This window comes from Alosa alosa, chromosome 4 (genome assembly GCF_017589495.1).
Source record: "Alosa alosa isolate M-15738 ecotype Scorff River chromosome 4, AALO_Geno_1.1, whole genome shotgun sequence".
NCBI lineage: Eukaryota > Metazoa > Chordata > Actinopteri > Clupeiformes > Clupeidae > Alosa > Alosa alosa.
Window position 1 is genome coordinate 23,681,502 of NC_063192.1, and position 16,949 is coordinate 23,698,450.

Sequence of the window (16,949 nt, forward strand, 5' to 3'; positions counted from 1 at the left end):
CCCAGGAGGGTGTGTGTGGCCAGAGCTGAGCTTCTCTCTGCACTGTTTGCTTTCGCTGTGATTCCGAACGTGCGATGACCAGAGACGTGTGTGCTGCCCTGTGGGCCGGCTCTCGGATCACGGGCCGCACCGTGCCGCGCTGCGCTATCACGTCCCACCCTCCCTGCCTCCCTGCCTCCACGCTGATACTTTACGAGGCCAGGGAGTAATTGGAAGCGTCTGTGTGGCCCTCATATGGAATTTCACATTGTGTTCGAGGAGTCTGCAGAAATCCGAAAGGAGGGAGAGGGGGAGGGCAGGAGAGATGGAGCTAGGGAGGGAGAAAGGGAGGTGGCGGAGGTGAAGGAAAAAGCGAGGGAGTGGGAGTGGGGAAGGTGGAGAAAAGAGGAGGTGTTTTACAGCCCCGGTCACTGCTCCACTCCATGTACGACTTTACCGCTACAGAGGAAAAGAACGTCTTTTGTCTTCCCCCTCGGAGTAGGACAGGGAGGGGGAGAGAGGAGGATGGGGGGCTGTTTCCTGAGATGAATCTCACTGTTGCCATTTGGGTCACATCCCAGCTCTAAATCTGCCCGATATGTAGAGCAGTCAGCATTGGAACAGAGAACACACTCCTCTGGAGTTTAATCCAAGGGCAGAGCCCAAGTCGAGTCGCAGAGATGCTCATTAGAAACAAACGGGAAAGTTGGCACATTTCTGAATTCGGTATTTCAAATAAGCGCAGTGATTTTGCAATAGCACATGATGAATGGCTCCCTATAGGTCGGCAACAGAAGGGAGGCTGGGTGATAATTGCTTTGAAAAGAGACAGAAAACCTCATGTGTTCTTTCCAAAAAAGCAGAGGCCTTCTCTCAGCACCTCACTGTGTTAATTTAGTCCAACAAATTGACCACTGACCCTGTTGGCAATCAGTGACTTCCTTGTGAAACTGACCTATGCATTCCCCCCCCCTCTCTCTGTCTCTCTCTCTTTCTCTCTCTCTCTCTGGTGTGCGTGGGTGTGGGTCCACAGGGACAGGAAGGAAGTCTACCTGGGTGATGAAAACTCGCTGACCCTGACTTTCAACGCCAGAAACGATGGGGGAGGAGCCTACGAGGCCGAACTCCACGTGGTCCTGCCCCCTGAAGCCGACTACAGCGGAATCGCCCGGAATAACGAGGTGAGACTTTAACGCTGCCCCTCCCCTCCACTGATGTCGTTCAGTGGAGAGAATCGGTCCAGAAACGTTCAGCTGGACTCTTGAAGCGAGTCTTGTACATGAGAAAACAACCCAGTGAGCAGCACAGGGAGGGACATTGATGCTTTATAGTCTTTATATGTGGATGTGTTTTTGGACTGAGCCTATCGATGCTTTATAGTCTTTATATGTGGATGTGTTTTTGGACTGAGCCTATCGATGCTTTATAGTCTTTATATGTGGATGTGTTTTTGGACTGAGCCTAAAGGCTTTGTATGTGAACCGTCTGCAGTGTATAATGCCACACATAAAAGTTGAAAGCCTCACAATGAATATCCCGAGTGCTGCTGTCGCCTATTGTCTTGGCTCTGTGGGGAACCATATATTTTAGATATGCTCGTTAACCATGAACATGTAGACTGTATGTTTTCTGTAACTGTTTTTTTTGTTGTTATGTACTGTATGCTCTCTCTTAACTAGCTGTGAATCATCTTTGTGTTTTGCATTATGGGAATTCGGTCAACTCATTTTCAGCAACATTTTCCCAAACAATGGACTCTTAATCTGTGATTCTCATTAAAATGATCAAATTGCGGTGCCACAGCCGTGGACCGTGAGGCGAGAAAAGCCCTGTCAGCTGAAATAAAGATGCTCTTCCCTCCTTCGACATGATTAACTAGTTCCTGGCCTCCTGACCAGCTGGCGCCTCTTCTTGGCTTTTGCCTCCTAACCGGAGACCTCTCTCTCTCTCTCTCATTCTCTCTCTCCTCTCTCTCTCTCTCTCTCTCCCCCCCCCCCCCTCAGAGCCTGACCCAGCTGACCTGTAGCTATGAGACGGAGAACCAGACGCGCTACCTCAGCTGTGACCTAGGCAACCCCATGAAGTCCGGCACTAATGTGAGTATTAAGCCGTGCTGTAGCTGTGGACAAGTGTAGCCTTCATTTTTCATTTTGAGATTTAATGTAGAGATGGAATCAGAAAGATGGGTGAAACCTGGTGCTTTGGTTCAATGAGAGAACTTTTCAAAAATGTAGCAACAGACAATGAGGGACCAAAAGCAGTTGAGATGTTGGGTAAGAAATGGGAGTAAATGAGAAACAAATTATTTTTTGTAGGTCCTGTAACAAGTAGTTCCTTTTCTCTTGTTGTAACCACACACACAACAAGTGGTTGTCAGTGCCGTCTGGTTTTATGGACGCAGGCAGAAATCCATGCAGGAAGTGGACCTGATATGGCACAGAGGAGAGAGCTGAGCTGGAGAACAGGCTGCTCTTGTGGCTGTGCCCTGATTGTGGGCTGTTGGAGGAACTCTCTAGAAGCCAGGGCAGGAAGCCTGAGCCACGTTCCACATGTGGGCCGGGATTCGGTGACGGACAGGAAGTCCCCATCTGGGCAAGAGGAAGTGGCTGTCCAATTCGGTTCTGCTCCCCTGCTGTTGGGTTTTGTGTGTGTGTGAGTGTGAGTTGAGTGTGAATAGTCTGTGTGTGTGTGTGGGTGGGTATATGTATGTGTGTGTGTGGGTCGATGTGTGTGTGTGTGTGTGTGTGTGTGTGTGTGTGTGTGTGTGTGTTTTCTGGGGTCTCCCAACATAATGGCTCACAGTGGAGATGGAGAGGCCTGTGGTTTTTAAATGCGTCTGCGGAGGAAAAGGCTGTAAATTGTGTTGGTATGTGTTGGTGTGTGTGTGTGTATGTGTGTGGGGGTTGAGGTGGGTGGCTAGTCCAGTGTATGTATGTGTGTGTGTGTGGGTTGAGGTGGGTTGCTAGCCCAGACTGCTCCAGCTGAACAGTAGCTCCAAGACAAGACTCCCTGGAAGTCCAACCTGACGCTGAGCTCATGGCCAACGTGCACAGAGAACTCCCCAGACTTCTCACGCACCCCCAACCCCATCCTCTTGCCCAGCCTCTCATGATCAAGAGCAGCATGGGCCAGTAAATGAACAGCATAGAGATTTGTCTCTATCGGACTGAGAGACTTGCAATAAGGAATGGGCGAGCATTATGGATAATGTCACCATGAGAAAGAGCCCAGTTTGTTTATTGCCGGTCTTTTTTTATTAAGGAGTGTGCTCTCTCTCTCTCTCTCTCTCTCTCACACACACACACACACACATACATACACACACAAACAGAGAGACAGACAGGCAGACAGACGCACACGCACACACACACACACACACACACACACACACACACACACACACACACACACACACACAATTAAAATATAAGTGGAGCCATTTGCATCCTTAGTGCCATTATGGGGTCTGCATGTGCGTGTATGTGTGTGTGTGTGTGTGTGTGGTTTTGGAAGGATAATAGCCCGGCAGACATTTGAAAACGAGGACCAGGCAAACAGACAGAAACACCCAGGCAGGCCTGCTTGTTCCCAGGTGTAGCCCAGCTGTGGGACAGGGCCAAGGGTGGCCGGGAAGCAGACTATTTTCCTGGGCTGAGGAGAACAGCCACTGGCTTCAGATCAGTTTGTGATGGAGGATTCATTGCTTTAACACTGTAGCTAGAGGAGACAAGGCTGATCTGTAATCTTCCCCCTTCTCTCTCTCTCTCTCTCTCTCTCTCTCTCTCTCTCTGTCTCTCTCTCTCTCTCCCTCTGTAGCTGTGGGCTGGTCTGCGCTTCACTGTGCCCAGGCTCAAGGACACGCGCAAGGTGGTGCAGTTTGACCTTCAGATCCGCAGGTGGGTGCCGCGCGCCACACACACACACACACACACACACACACACACACACATACACACACACACACACACAGATGAACACAGTAGAGTTGAAATTGATACACAGTAATTACTTGGTATGCACTGACGTAATGAAAAATGCACTTTGGAAAAGCAGCTGGATGCATTGGATTCCATTACTAATATGATGCCCCCCCCTTTGTCCCACTGCAGTAAAAATGAGAACAACTCCCACAGCGAGATGGTGCCATATAAACTGGAGGTGGTGGTTCAGGCTGATGTGATCCTGCAGGGGTGAGTTCACTGGGAGGAACCCTCGGGTGTTCCCCACAAGGACGTGGCTTTTCTGGAACTTTCTTCCGGAAAATTCTCCTTATTTTCCCTGACCCCCCCCCCCCCCTTTACAGTGACTCATTTGTTCTTTCCCTCTCTCCCACTTCACTCTCTCTCTCCCACCCTCTTCTACCCTCTCTCCCATTCTCTCTCTCTCTCTCTCTCTCTCTCTCTGTCTCTCTATCCCTCCCATGTCCACTTCTCCCTCCCCTCAACCCTCTTCCTTCTTCTCTTTTTATTTCAGGGTCTCTCGGCCCGACAAGGTCTTCTTCCCGCCGGCTAGCTGGAAGGTCACCAAGAGGCTGGAGGTTGAGGAGGACGTGGGCCCTGAAGTCAGCCATGTCTATGAGGTAACTCGAGCAACCTTCAGGAGGGGGTATCACCCACTGGGAGAGCCCCATAATATTTATTATCATTACTGGCGTGTCCCTGGGACACCAACCCCGTCCACCTCCCAGTACCCACATGGGGTATTACCTCACCAGGGCCCTGGGCTTTAAATAGCTGGAGCCCGGCTGGAGGGGTGAGTCACCTCTGCGTGGGAGGGATTTTTTTCCCCTGCCGTTGCTGTTGGAGATTTCTGTCTTACGGGGAGCCTACACTGGGCACGTAACTGAAGCGTTCCGTTCACGTAGCGTCTGCAGCAACTATTAGCTTCCACTTTAATTGAACGGGTTATGGTTAACCCGATCATGACCACTCACAGACCTTTCTACTCAATTACAAAGAACTGAGTCCCGTCCTGTCAGTTCTGTCATCGTCCTGTCTCACTGTCTGTCTGCGTGTCTGTCTGTCTGGGTGTCTGTCTGTCTGTTTGTCTGTCTATCTGTCTGTCTCTCCGTCCCACTTGTCGATGTTTCACAATGTTTCACTTCACATGGTGCTATATGATTCCAGGGTCACATAAATGGTTGAGGTAGGACAAATTGTATTTGCATTTGAAAAATATATTACTTAATTAAAAATAAAGTAGTCCTCAGAAGAGGGGAGGGTGGTGGTTAAAGCTTCCACTTTAATTAATGGGACTGGCTATACCAGATATGATAGCGGTGCATATGTTCGAAGAAAATTAGACCAGTGTTCTGTAACTATTTTTACGCTACGCGAGCGGAATGCTTCTGTTGCGGACCCCATGTAGCGCGGGTGTTAGAATTTCTGATGGCTTGTTGCTGGGGGAGGGAAGGCGTAACGTAGGGGCGAGGTTCAGTTCTGTTGGGTTTGGCAGAGAGTGTGACAGAGGCATTGAGCTTCTGAATGATTATTGGCCCAGGAATGTCTTCATAACATATTACCCTCATGTGCGGTTACATTCCTGTTTTAAACTGAGAACATGCTTTTGGATTGAACAACACATTCACTCTCTCTCTCTTTCTCTCTCTCTTTCTGTATCCTCCCGCCTTAGTTGGTGAATAACGGGCCCAGTCGGATCAGCCACACCGCACTGACGCTGCGTTGCCCCATGCGCTTGCAGGGCCATCAGTTCATGTACCCACTGGAGGTTTTCACCGAGGGCCCACTCAACTGCACCACCAACCGCACCGTCAACCCACACCGCCTCAAGGTGAGACTTGACATACACACACACACACACAGACACACACACACACGCACATACCCATACACACACCACCTCAAGGTGAGACTTGACACACACACACACACACACACACACACACACACACACACACACACACATACCCATACACACACCACCTCAAGGTGAGACTGTGGCACACAGGGCCTGGAAGGACAGGGCAGAGAATAATATGTAATATGTAGCTCTAAAAAATTTTTTAGAGCTACATATTACAGTAACATGGCATTTATGTGTTTTGCAGTTTTGTACTTATGTAGTTACAAACAGTTGTGCAGGTGTTTTGTTTTCATCTTATCAAGGATTTCTAAAAGACCACTAGTTTAAATATGTTACTTGAGTCAGATTAAATAAGTCTGTATAGTTGCTGCTGTTAGTGCTGTTATCAGGCCCCATTGATTTTGTAATGATTTGGTCTGTCCTCGGCTCATATATCGGTCCTCTTGTATTTTTGTAACTTTAGTGGTTTTTCCTCTCAAGAACGTTTACAGGGCACATGCTGACATGTGCTATAACATAAACGCATTCTTCAATACGACCACACTTAAACAGAAACAGTTGTCTCCGCTCGCTCAAGCATATGTGCCCGCATGCACAGGCATAGACATCTTCACATTTTATGTCTCACACAGAAACACTCACATACACACAAATACACAAAATTAGACACTGCACACCAACACACACACACACACACACACAGAGCACAAGGTCATATTAGGAGAGCTTCGGTCGTTTGAGCTCACACACTTCAGAGAAACCACTCCCTAAAGATCATCCACATGCTCGAATTTACTTAAGTCATTTACAGACTCCTTTTACCTCAGATGCGCGCGCGCACACACACACACACACACACACACACAAATGCACAACAGCAGCCCACCGGTCTGTTGGTCTTCTTGGTCTTCTCCACAACCCCACCCTGCCCACCCATGACCCCACCCAAGGTTGCTGTTTGATCCCCTGTGCTCTGGTCCGTGCACTGCTGCAGGGTCATCCCTGATGTAGCTCTGTGGTCCACATCAGCACAATACACCCATTCTACACCCCTTCTCCACCCATTCTCACTCGTGACCTCCGCTCCTTCAGGGTGAAGACATTAACTGCTGCACGTGTGTCATATGGCCTGGAGGGCACCACAGCATCTGCTCACAGGCGTAGTTGTGCTCTGCAGTTGTAGTGTCTCTGGAGCTGCTGCTGCGTGTTTGGGCTGGGTGGCTCTTTGTTCTGTTTGTCCGTCTGTCAGGGAGTGTCTTGAGCACTGGTGGCAAGGGACAGATGGCACAGACGGGGCATTTCACAGAGATGTGAGCTGTTCCTCTGCCAGTAAAGGCTTTATTAGTACTGCTGATCTAATGGGTCTGAAGTTTTGTGAGGTCAGCATCTCTACCCGCAGCATGGGCGTTGATGTCCTTCCTCTTTTTGTCATCTGTGTTTTTGTTTTGTGTTGTTCCTCTCCCGCTCTAAAATGTTCAGATTGGTTTAATATAGGCAGCAAAAGATTGATTGACAGTTGATCTGTTTCTAACCCTCCCACCCCCTCTCCTTTTTTTTTGCTGCAGCTTCAGCAGTCCACCACAGAACAGCCCCCTCTACTGGACAGCCAAGTGCACCACATCGAGAAGAGGGAGGTCCACAAAGGCCAGCTGTCGGAGATGAGCAACCTGGTGAGGCCCCAATGCAGAAAGAAGGGTAGAAGAGAAAGAGGGGGGGGGGTAGAGAAAGGGAGGAAAATAGAGGGAAAGAATGAACATTTCTGTTAAAACCCTGGGACTATCATCACCAGAGGCGTCGTGCCACTCAATAAGCTCCGGTGATTAGGGAGTGTCTCTTAGCCAGACTTCTCTGCCCCTGGAGGTTACAGGAGGAGGAGGATTCCGTGAGAGCCGACTGACAAAAGTGGCGGCACAGTGAGTGTGTGTGTGTGTGTGTGTGAGGGGGTTGCTGCTGACCCCCTTGTGCCTGTGTGAACTGCTCCCCCATAGAAGCATTCAGTTACGTTCAGGCTTTTGTAGTTGGACAAGACATGACGGTCAAGTGTGTGTAGTGTGGAAATGATGACACGTCATTATGAGATGAGGTGTGTGTGTGTGTGTGTGTGTGAACTGTTTGGTGATGAGCTGATAGAGGTTGTTCACACAGCCATACCCATGGGAGATTACGTGGACAGCTCTTAACCTATGTTGTCATGTGTATGGAAGCAGTTACCGCTATGTGAACCCCCCTCTGTGATTAAGAGATGGTATCATTAATAGAGCACAGAAAAGTGGGGTCACTCAAGTCTTTTGAAGAGAGTGGAGAGGTTGGCCAAAGAGGCTCCTTTGTGGAATAGGTGTGTGTGTGTGTGTGTGTGTTATTTCAGTGTATGTTTGTACAACACACTGTCAGTAATGAGGCCCCTTGAAAGAGATGTGCACAATCCCTGTAATATTCCCCTCCCCACCTCTCACATCCCTGCAGACAGTCCTCCATTGATCTCCTCAACTGCAGGTACCACTACCATTCTCCATTCAGATGTGTGTGTGTGTGTGTGTGTGTGTGAGAGAGTGTGGAGGGGGAGTACCTGCCTCAGTGAAAGAAGCCTTTGTGCTGGAGTCTGTCATGCTCAGTCACTCTCATTTATCATCCTGTGCCCGGCGACACGTCTGCAGAAAAGCCTTTGTTCAGCGCTCTGTGGCCTCAGCCCCCAGCCAGCCAGCGAGCGAGTCCAGCGAGGCCTGAAAAGGTCCACAGACGGAAACATGACTGGGTGTGACTTTGCCAGGCATTTGTAGGGAGACTCAGCCTTAAGATTGGCATTTCCCTGCACTGAGGTGGCCAAGCGAGTTAAAATGGAGGTATTTTTCTTCTTTGCCAAGTCTAAGGAGTGGAGTTTGTTTTAAGGTATGTCACTCAGATTGCTGTTCACTGTTTGGTTGGCCTGAAGTGAGGGAGTTCCTTGCGTCTCAGAAGACCCACTTCTGTTGCTCCACAACATATGGACCCTTTCATAACTCTGTGAACAGCTGTAATTAGCAGTATGGGAATAAACTGGTCCCAGGTCAGTTGTCATTGGATGACAAGAACCAGAGTTGACCTCCGCCTCCGCCGAGACCTCTAACCCTATGGTCCCCCTGCATGGAGGGGTTTGGGGCTCAGGATGCAGCGTGAGTCCCATCTATATCGTTTCCCAGGCCTCCTCCTAGCACCACGACACGTTCCCTATGCTCCGCCATGGGCCCCTGTCCTTACTAGCATCTGCTTTCCAAGGCCTCTTCACTGCCGTGGCTATTTGTGTGTGTGGGGGGCTGAGAAAAGGAAATATAAGTGCCCCGGGGCGGCACTTCAGTCCCATGGAGAGGAAGCCGTGTGACCGCTCCCAACACCAACACCACCACCCCCACCCCCTCTAATGCCGCCTCCGCTCCCTACCCAAGGGGAGCTGAGCAGGGCGGAGAAGCCTGCTTCCTACCGTGATCTCACTCGGCACGGACCCCGGACTTCAACAGGCTCCCGCCGTTACCCTCGCTGACCCTCCCGGATCAGGGTGGTCTGTCCCCAGTGAGGGCGAGGGGTACCACGGCTCCAGTTTTTCACAAGGGGCCTCTAATGAATCAAAGCTGCTGGTATTACGAGGATATAATAAAGACTGGCTGATTCCAAAAGCTCGTAAACAAAGAGAGAGAGAGGGAAGGAGAGATGTAGAGAGAAGAGAGAGAAAGGGAAGAAGAGATGGAGAGAGAGAAGAGGGAGGGGAGAGATGGAGAGAGAGGAGGATGGAGGAGAGAGAGAGAAAGCGAGTGAGTCGTGGTGAGGGGGAAGCTGGTCTCAGTGGAAGGCGGTGATGGAGGCTACACGCAGCACTTCTGGTAGTCCCATGACTGGGAATGGAGCTTGCGCTCTAATTCGAAGCAGCCCTCGATGGGGATGGCAACACTGGTGTCTTTGTCACCACCAGTGACCTGTGAGGCCTGTGCCAGCACTACCACACCGCCTGCCAGTCTGCACCCGGGTCATGCGCCTACGGCAGTTTTTAATTACCCCCCCCCCCCCCTTTCGTCACAAAAAACTTAAGTGTGGGGATGGGATAGCGTCAGCTGTATAAAAGCAGTTGGGGATTAATGGCATCTGCCGTTAGCCGTGCGCACGGGAGTGTGGGGGTCTATTTGTGTGCACTGCTCCTCCTTGTCCATGCGCGTTTGTCTTCTACACTATTTATATCACACTGCTTCTCAAAGTAGTCCTGGCTAGTTTCATGAATACTTGGCTTATCAGAGGATGGGTCACTTTGAGTTGGAGGCATGTTTTCTGTATGGTGGGGGTCGTTGGTAGAGAGAAGCATGGAATCACGGACATTCTAACATTCTTTCTCTCTTTTCTTCCTTTCTCTCTCTCTTTTTCTCTCTCTCTCTCTTTTCCCCATCTCCAGTCCTGCTCCAGTGTAGAGTGTTGGACCTTGTCCTGTAACGTGGGGCTGCTGGAGAGAGGCACAAGTGCCATTCTGAAGGTGCGATCACGGATCTGGGCCGAGACGTTCATGCAGGTAAGCCGCCGCGTGCCCATCACTGATGGTCTGCTGTCTAGCCCAGGCAAACTGTTCTCCCAGTTGAAACCTTTTCCATTTGTGGCCCATGTGAAAGTCATTCATTCCTCTCGGCGAAGGCCAACCATTAAGCCCAGAGTCCCAGACATCCAACCTCAAATGAAGGGCTGCGAAGTGCCAATGACCACTCCAGTCTTACCCACATGGCTGTATTGACTGTTGATATTAAGTCTCACTGTTGCATCAGTGAAGCACGGTTAGAGTGGAGTAATTGTCGTTAGTCATATGACAAACATTTAGTTTTGTTTTTATTTTATGAAGAGACTATATTTGTCTGGTTTTCATTGTGTGTGTGTGAGAGAGAGAGAGAAAGAGAGAGCAAGTGTGTCGTGTTTGTGTGTGTGTGTGTGTGTGTGTGTGTGTATGTGTGTGAATGTGTCGTGTGTGTGTGCGCATTGTGTGTGTGTCTGTTCTTTCTTATCGGTCCGAGGGTATGTCTGCACAGGAGCTCTTTTGAGAGAGTTTTACATGCTCTTTCAGTCCCGGCCAATACAAGGCTTATGTGTGACTGCATTGAAAATTCATTAGCTTGCAGTCCTGACTTCTCATAGGATTGGAATGTCGTATGGATTTTGTGAGAACCAAGGTCAGCCAAACATGTAACACAGGTCTCCTCTCACAGATACACAAGCGCCCTCTGCTGGTCATTGGCTATGTTGACATTTGCTGACATAGGCCACCAGGCCACCATTACAGATACAACAATGCTATCTTTCCTTGATGCTGATAACATTTTTTTTTTTTCATTTTAGCTCCCCTACAAAAATTATGTGCTTGAGTGTCAAGCCATGTATCACGTGCAGAAGATGCCATATGCCATTTTGCCCAAACAATCTCCAAGTGGTGCCAAAAAGGTAGGAATTTATTTGCACTTGTATTTCAGCAAATTTATTTAATAAAAAAGTAATGTGCCTCACCAGATCTATCACAGATCTATAGATTCTCATAGGTCTATAGATTCTCACAGAACATAGTTTCTCACAGAGCTATGTTCTAGAACAGGGGTGTCAAACATAAGGCCCGGGGGCCCCAAATGTTTTGGGTAGGAAGAGAAAATTAGAGAAAAATTATATTCACATCCAGTTGTCTTCAACAATGTGTAATACGCAATATCTCTATGATATGATAAATTGATTAAACCATCCTTAAGAAGGAAGTAGCTGAAAAACCTGACATGGAAGTACTGTAGGGTATTTTAAGAGGAAAAGAGCAGTATATGACAGCAGTACAGGATTTGTACTAGTTTGCTCATAAGTGGGTATAGTAAAGAAGTATATCATCTAACAACACTCTGATACCCATGCAGAGAGATGATAATGACCACGCCAATGATGGCGCCCGTGAGGTCTCATTCCAACAAGTCAGGCCCACTGCCTGAGTCTGACACCCCTATTCTAGAACATACGTAGATTCTCTCAGAACAGAACAGACTCTCTCAGGCGCTGCTCACTGGTTGATTTGACAGGCAGTAATTGTGTTTCTCTGCAGGTGGTCACCCCGCTGGTGTGGAATAAGCCGGACAGCCAGTACGCTGTGCCTCTGTGGATCATCATCTTGGCCATACTGGCAGGGCTGCTTCTACTGGCTCTACTCATATATGTCCTCTACAAAGTAAGCAGCAGACATCTTGATTTTGTGGTGTTGCAAACATCACATATGTTTGGAGTCACCGTGTCTTTAATAACGACGCACCCATGGTTATGTTTTCGAACGGGGTGTGAGTTAAGGCATACTTTATGGTAGTGGCTGTGGTATCTCTGCCATGGGAGCGAACGGCGCCCGTTTTGATGTTCACATTTTTGGTGTCTGACACCATGGGTGTGAAAAGCAGCCATGCCATTCCTGTGGCAGCTATAGTGGTTTGGAGCCGCTGCTAGGGCGAGAAGAACATATTTAAATGCATTTGAGAGGCACATTTCAGGGTGTTTCTCAGGGTGTCTGTAAAATATCAGTCAACCTTCCTTTTCATCATCACACATCATTTGGGAATACTGAAACAGGAAGTCTGTAACCAGCATGTAGACTAACGTTTCTGCGTCTTGTTTCCCATAGCTGGGCTTCTTCAAGAGAACTGAGTATGGCACCGCCATGGAGAAGGCTCAGCTCAAGCCCCAGGCTGCATCCGAGGCATAAAGAGCCTGGCCGGAGCCATCAGGAGATTTAAAAACTCCAAGAATACTTTCCCACAAGATTGCAAAGACAAGAAGAAGACATAAGTGTGGGTAGCTGTCTAATGACCAGACAGAATTTGGAGGGAGGACCACTGACACCCCACTGCACTGCACTAGAAGACAAAACTGACAAATCAAAACCAAATGAATGTTTTATTTTTTTTATCCTCTGGATTTGTCCCTGGATTCCTCCTTATACCAGGGACGAGTCCACTCCCTGACATTGTCAAGGAACACACACACATAGACACACACACACACACACACAAAACTGTAGCGGTTGAGGAGACCTCCCATGTGGACATGTGACTCCGCATTAAATCCACACAAAAGTTTTCACTCTTCCACATAATCAATTCACTCACAAAAAGAGACTTTCCCTCTTTCAGTTTGGTGCTAACCACGGTGAACCTCTATCACCTGATCCAGCTGCGTTTTCTTTTTTTTTTTTCCATATCATATTGAGATTAAGCCAAAGCCTTTGATTTTGCCTTTTTGTAGCTTCCTTTACTCAAAATACCACCAACGACCTGGGAACATGCTTTGTTTCAGACCATCCGGGGCCATACTGATACAGGCCAAAGTCTCAACATCAGCTTGCTTCACTGGGTCGTTTTTGTTTTGTTTGTTCTCACATCCTTTTTTTTATAGAAGAAATTTCAATTTTACAGCAGGAGATTTTATTGAAAGGGCGCAGGACTGAGAACTGGACTGGCTGTCACCTTTGCACTCTTCAAAACAAGATGGCCGCTGTCTCAGGTGATGAAATGGAAATGCAGAGCCCTGATCTGGGGTCCCCAGATGCAGGAACTTGACATAGAAACAGACAAGGAAACAAACCAACAGGATCGTCCCGTCATGAAGGACACTGTCTCTCTCCTACTGATCTTTGTTCTCCATCGTATTCACCTGTCTGAGTTTTTTTATTGTCAATTTTTGCAAGCGATTTGCATTGCCTCAAGTAAATCATCTGGGACACGACTGGATCCACACAGAGGAAAACATACTCAAGCCTGTGAAACCTCACTGATGCCTTGAAGCAGAGCTGTGCTTTGCCACCTCAGAGAGCACACACTATGACCCACCAGTGCCCAGGAGCCATGGGTGACATGTGTACCTGCTTGTGCCTGGGCAGGCCAATCTTCATAAGCAGTAGGGGTCCATTACAGGACCTCTATTGTATGGGGGTCTGTGTACTTTCCAGAGGAAGCCAAAACCTTGTGTCAATGTTTCTAGAGCACAGGAAAGCCACTGTTAAGCAGGAAGGGAAATAGCTTCACTGTTTGGTTGGTCACAGCACAAGAAGTGGGAGTTAGTTGGGAATCGCCTCCTCATAGTGTCGCTGTTCTCACTTTAAAGTGCACTGTGAGTCTATAGAGTCTGATGATGCAGCAGTGAAATTCTATCAGGCTCTGTGTATGTGCCTGTGAGGTTATAGCTCACCAGCACCCTCTAGAGGTCACCGGTGAATGTGCACTGACAGAGAGGAACTCAAAGGCTTCAGCCTCAATCCAGGGACGATTACACACATTTGCTTGGTTTTAATGTAAATACTGTATGTATGTGTGTGTGTGTGTGTTTGGAATGAATGAATGAATGCTTCATTCAGTTTTCCCAATAGCTTAGTATGGCCTTTATCCTTGAACACAGGGAGATTACACCAGCATAAGTGAAGCCTTCTTGTTGTGTAAAATCAGGGGAGAGAGTCACTATTTAAGTGGTGATTTAACCAGAGACAGACTGTAGTTTTTGCCAACCATTCAGTATCTGTCTTCTGAGGCCACTTCTAAAGGGACAACCAAGCATTGGAGAAAACAGACAGATGTGTTTGTAAGTGCAATACAGAAATGACTGTTTTTTTTTTTTTTTTTTTTCAAGTTTGTTGGAACTGTATCAAGTTTTTTTTCTCTCTCTCACTGTGTGTAAGTTATATAGATATGTATAGTATTGCTTTATTGCAAGAGGGAGGATGTCCTTAGTCGCTATGTCTGAGTCAGAATTCAGTCAAAGGCCTTCTTCTGACAAGAAAATGAATTTTGAAAGCCAAAGACTCCAGATCTGTTGCTAAGACCATACTCTGTTTTTGTCAACTTGATTATGTGTACTGAACACAGAGGTAAAAGACAATGCCCAAAATGTGGGTGGAATATTGGCCACGAAAAGAAAGACTGATAATTTAATCATCAAAGAGTTTTTGAGACTGAACTAGAATGCTAAGGACTCTGTTCTCAGTACTGATTTAGTACCTACATGGTGCAGCTTTTTCGACTACTCTGTATTGTATTGTGGTAAAATCTCAAATGAGATTTTAGACACTAAATACAGTATTTGTCCATTGATTGAATTTGTCCAATTGAATGGTAAAATTAGGTTGAATTTTGGAATTGGGTGTTTTGGACTATTATTTTAGGTCTTTAAGTCTTTTTTTACCTTTTGCTTGTTGAATACATATATACGTGTTTTTTTTTTCAAGACACAAGGATTTCCCCCAGTACTCAGCGATTTTTACATTTACAAAAACAGCCTGCCGTATACAATAGCCTACCAACCAACTATTTATACCCCCCTAATCGTTTTAAAATTATTAAGTATTCAGCACTGGGTTTGTCCTCACTTTTCTAAATGTCCTGGTCCCATTCTCTTTGTCTCACCAATTATCTGAGATGTATATATATTTTTTGCAAAGAGAGTATTTTTGAATTCTGTTGAAAACCTTTGCCTTTGAGAATTTTTCTCTTCCCATATTGGGGAGACTGAGCGGGATGTTATGTTGTTGAAGTAATTATTTGATGTTATTTCACAGTTTGCTTTTTAAATAAATTCTCAATTTGTACTAAATTGGAGTTCTTTGTTACTGTCTACTGTCTGAAGTCTAATATTAATGCTTATGGTATAATAATGAATCTGATTAAACCTGAATGTTAAAAATAAACCCTAAAGTCTTACATTAGCTATATCCATAGACCTACCAGAATCCTCTAAGGGCAATTTCATGGAAAATTATGTTTTTTGTAACATCCACAACGCCAATAAAATGTGATGGTATGGTATGATGTGAATGATTACATGAAATTTGAGCATTTGCTATTTCTGGCTGAAGACTGTATTTCACTGGCATTATGGATGTGACAAAAAGTCAATTTTCCGTGGAATTGCCCCTAAAGCAAGATAAATAGTCAACCTACAGTAGTCAACGTCAAGACGTTTCTCAGACGTAACCTTAGTCCCGGGCAGTTAAAACCTACGATTACTCCTATTTTATATATACTAGAGGTTATTTAGATTAGAATGTTGGTCAAACTATAATAAGGAGAATAGCAATAATATGTCAATTCAATCTATAGCCTAATAAAATAAGCAATGAAAATGAGGGGAAAAGCAATAATAAACAATAATAGTCCATTCAATCAATAATATAAAAACAATGACATGGTAAGACTATATTAAGGAGAATATCAATAATAAGCAATAATGTCAAATTAATCAACAGCCTAATGGAAATAAAGCAATGTTATACAAACCATAAGGCATAAGAAGCGCTTAAAGAAGTAAGTGCATAGGAATGAACAGGAATGTATTTCGACCGTTCTTAAATGACCCAAAACTACCACAGGAACGGAGAGCACTGGGCAACTCATTCCACCAACATGGAACCACTGAGGAAAAGTCTTGAATTAGACCTAGTGTTTATGACTGGTCTTTATTCACATTCAATTATCATCAAGTATTTCTGAGTTCAGAGCAATCTGGCCAAGTAATCCAGCAGTTCAACATCTGTTACAACACATTCATCCACTTCCTCACTTCCAGGTGAACTTAAAGGAAAATTCCGGTTTTTAGCACTTTAAGGCCCTTTTCTGGTTTGTTTAGGATGAACTAGACTCGGTGAGTTGCACAGTTTTGAAAACGAACGTTAAGGGTTATTTAGGACATGTTTGAGTAGCCTACTACAGTATGCCCATTGCCAGCCACCCTGAGAAGTCAAAGGCGATTCAAAACGAGTCAGTGTCCACCACTCTAGTTCATCCAAAGCAAACCAGAAAAGGGCCTTAAAGTGCTAAAAACCGGAATTTTCCATTAATTCAAGAGTAGTTAGGAGGCCATTGTATTAACATTACGATTCAATTCCTGATCAGTTTTTCTCCTAATCTGCCTAATCATATTTTCTAGGTCAGACATATTACGTTGATAGCTAGCGCTAAATCTAGCCTTTCTGCGTTTTTGCCTTGTAAGCCGAATTGGTTTTGTGCTACCGCTCTGTGCTCCATATGGATGGTGTTCAGGCAACACGTCAACAATTAAAATGTTATTTCCCAAAACTAACAAGAGAGAACAAGTGCCTACACAGACGTAGGCTGAATCCAATCTCTTCCCTCACAGACTCACATACA

At 46.4% G+C, this 16,949-nt stretch overlaps 1 protein-coding gene across 1 annotated transcript in view; it reads left to right on the forward strand.

Moving 5' to 3' along the window:
- The window catches only part of itga5 (integrin, alpha 5 (fibronectin receptor, alpha polypeptide)), a 50,024-nt gene extending 34,628 nt beyond the window's left edge, over positions 1-15,396 (forward strand). Inside the window, 11 exon segments of the mRNA XM_048241379.1 lie at positions 1,013-1,160; positions 1,983-2,075; positions 3,796-3,875; positions 4,089-4,169; positions 4,453-4,558; positions 5,611-5,769; positions 7,368-7,472; positions 10,214-10,327; positions 11,140-11,241; positions 11,876-11,998; positions 12,440-15,396. Coding sequence (XP_048097336.1) covers positions 1,013-1,160; positions 1,983-2,075; positions 3,796-3,875; positions 4,089-4,169; positions 4,453-4,558; positions 5,611-5,769; positions 7,368-7,472; positions 10,214-10,327; positions 11,140-11,241; positions 11,876-11,998; positions 12,440-12,520 — 1,192 coding nt within the window. The 3' untranslated portion in view covers positions 12,521-15,396.
- Positions 15,397-16,949: the final 1,553 nt, after the last annotated feature.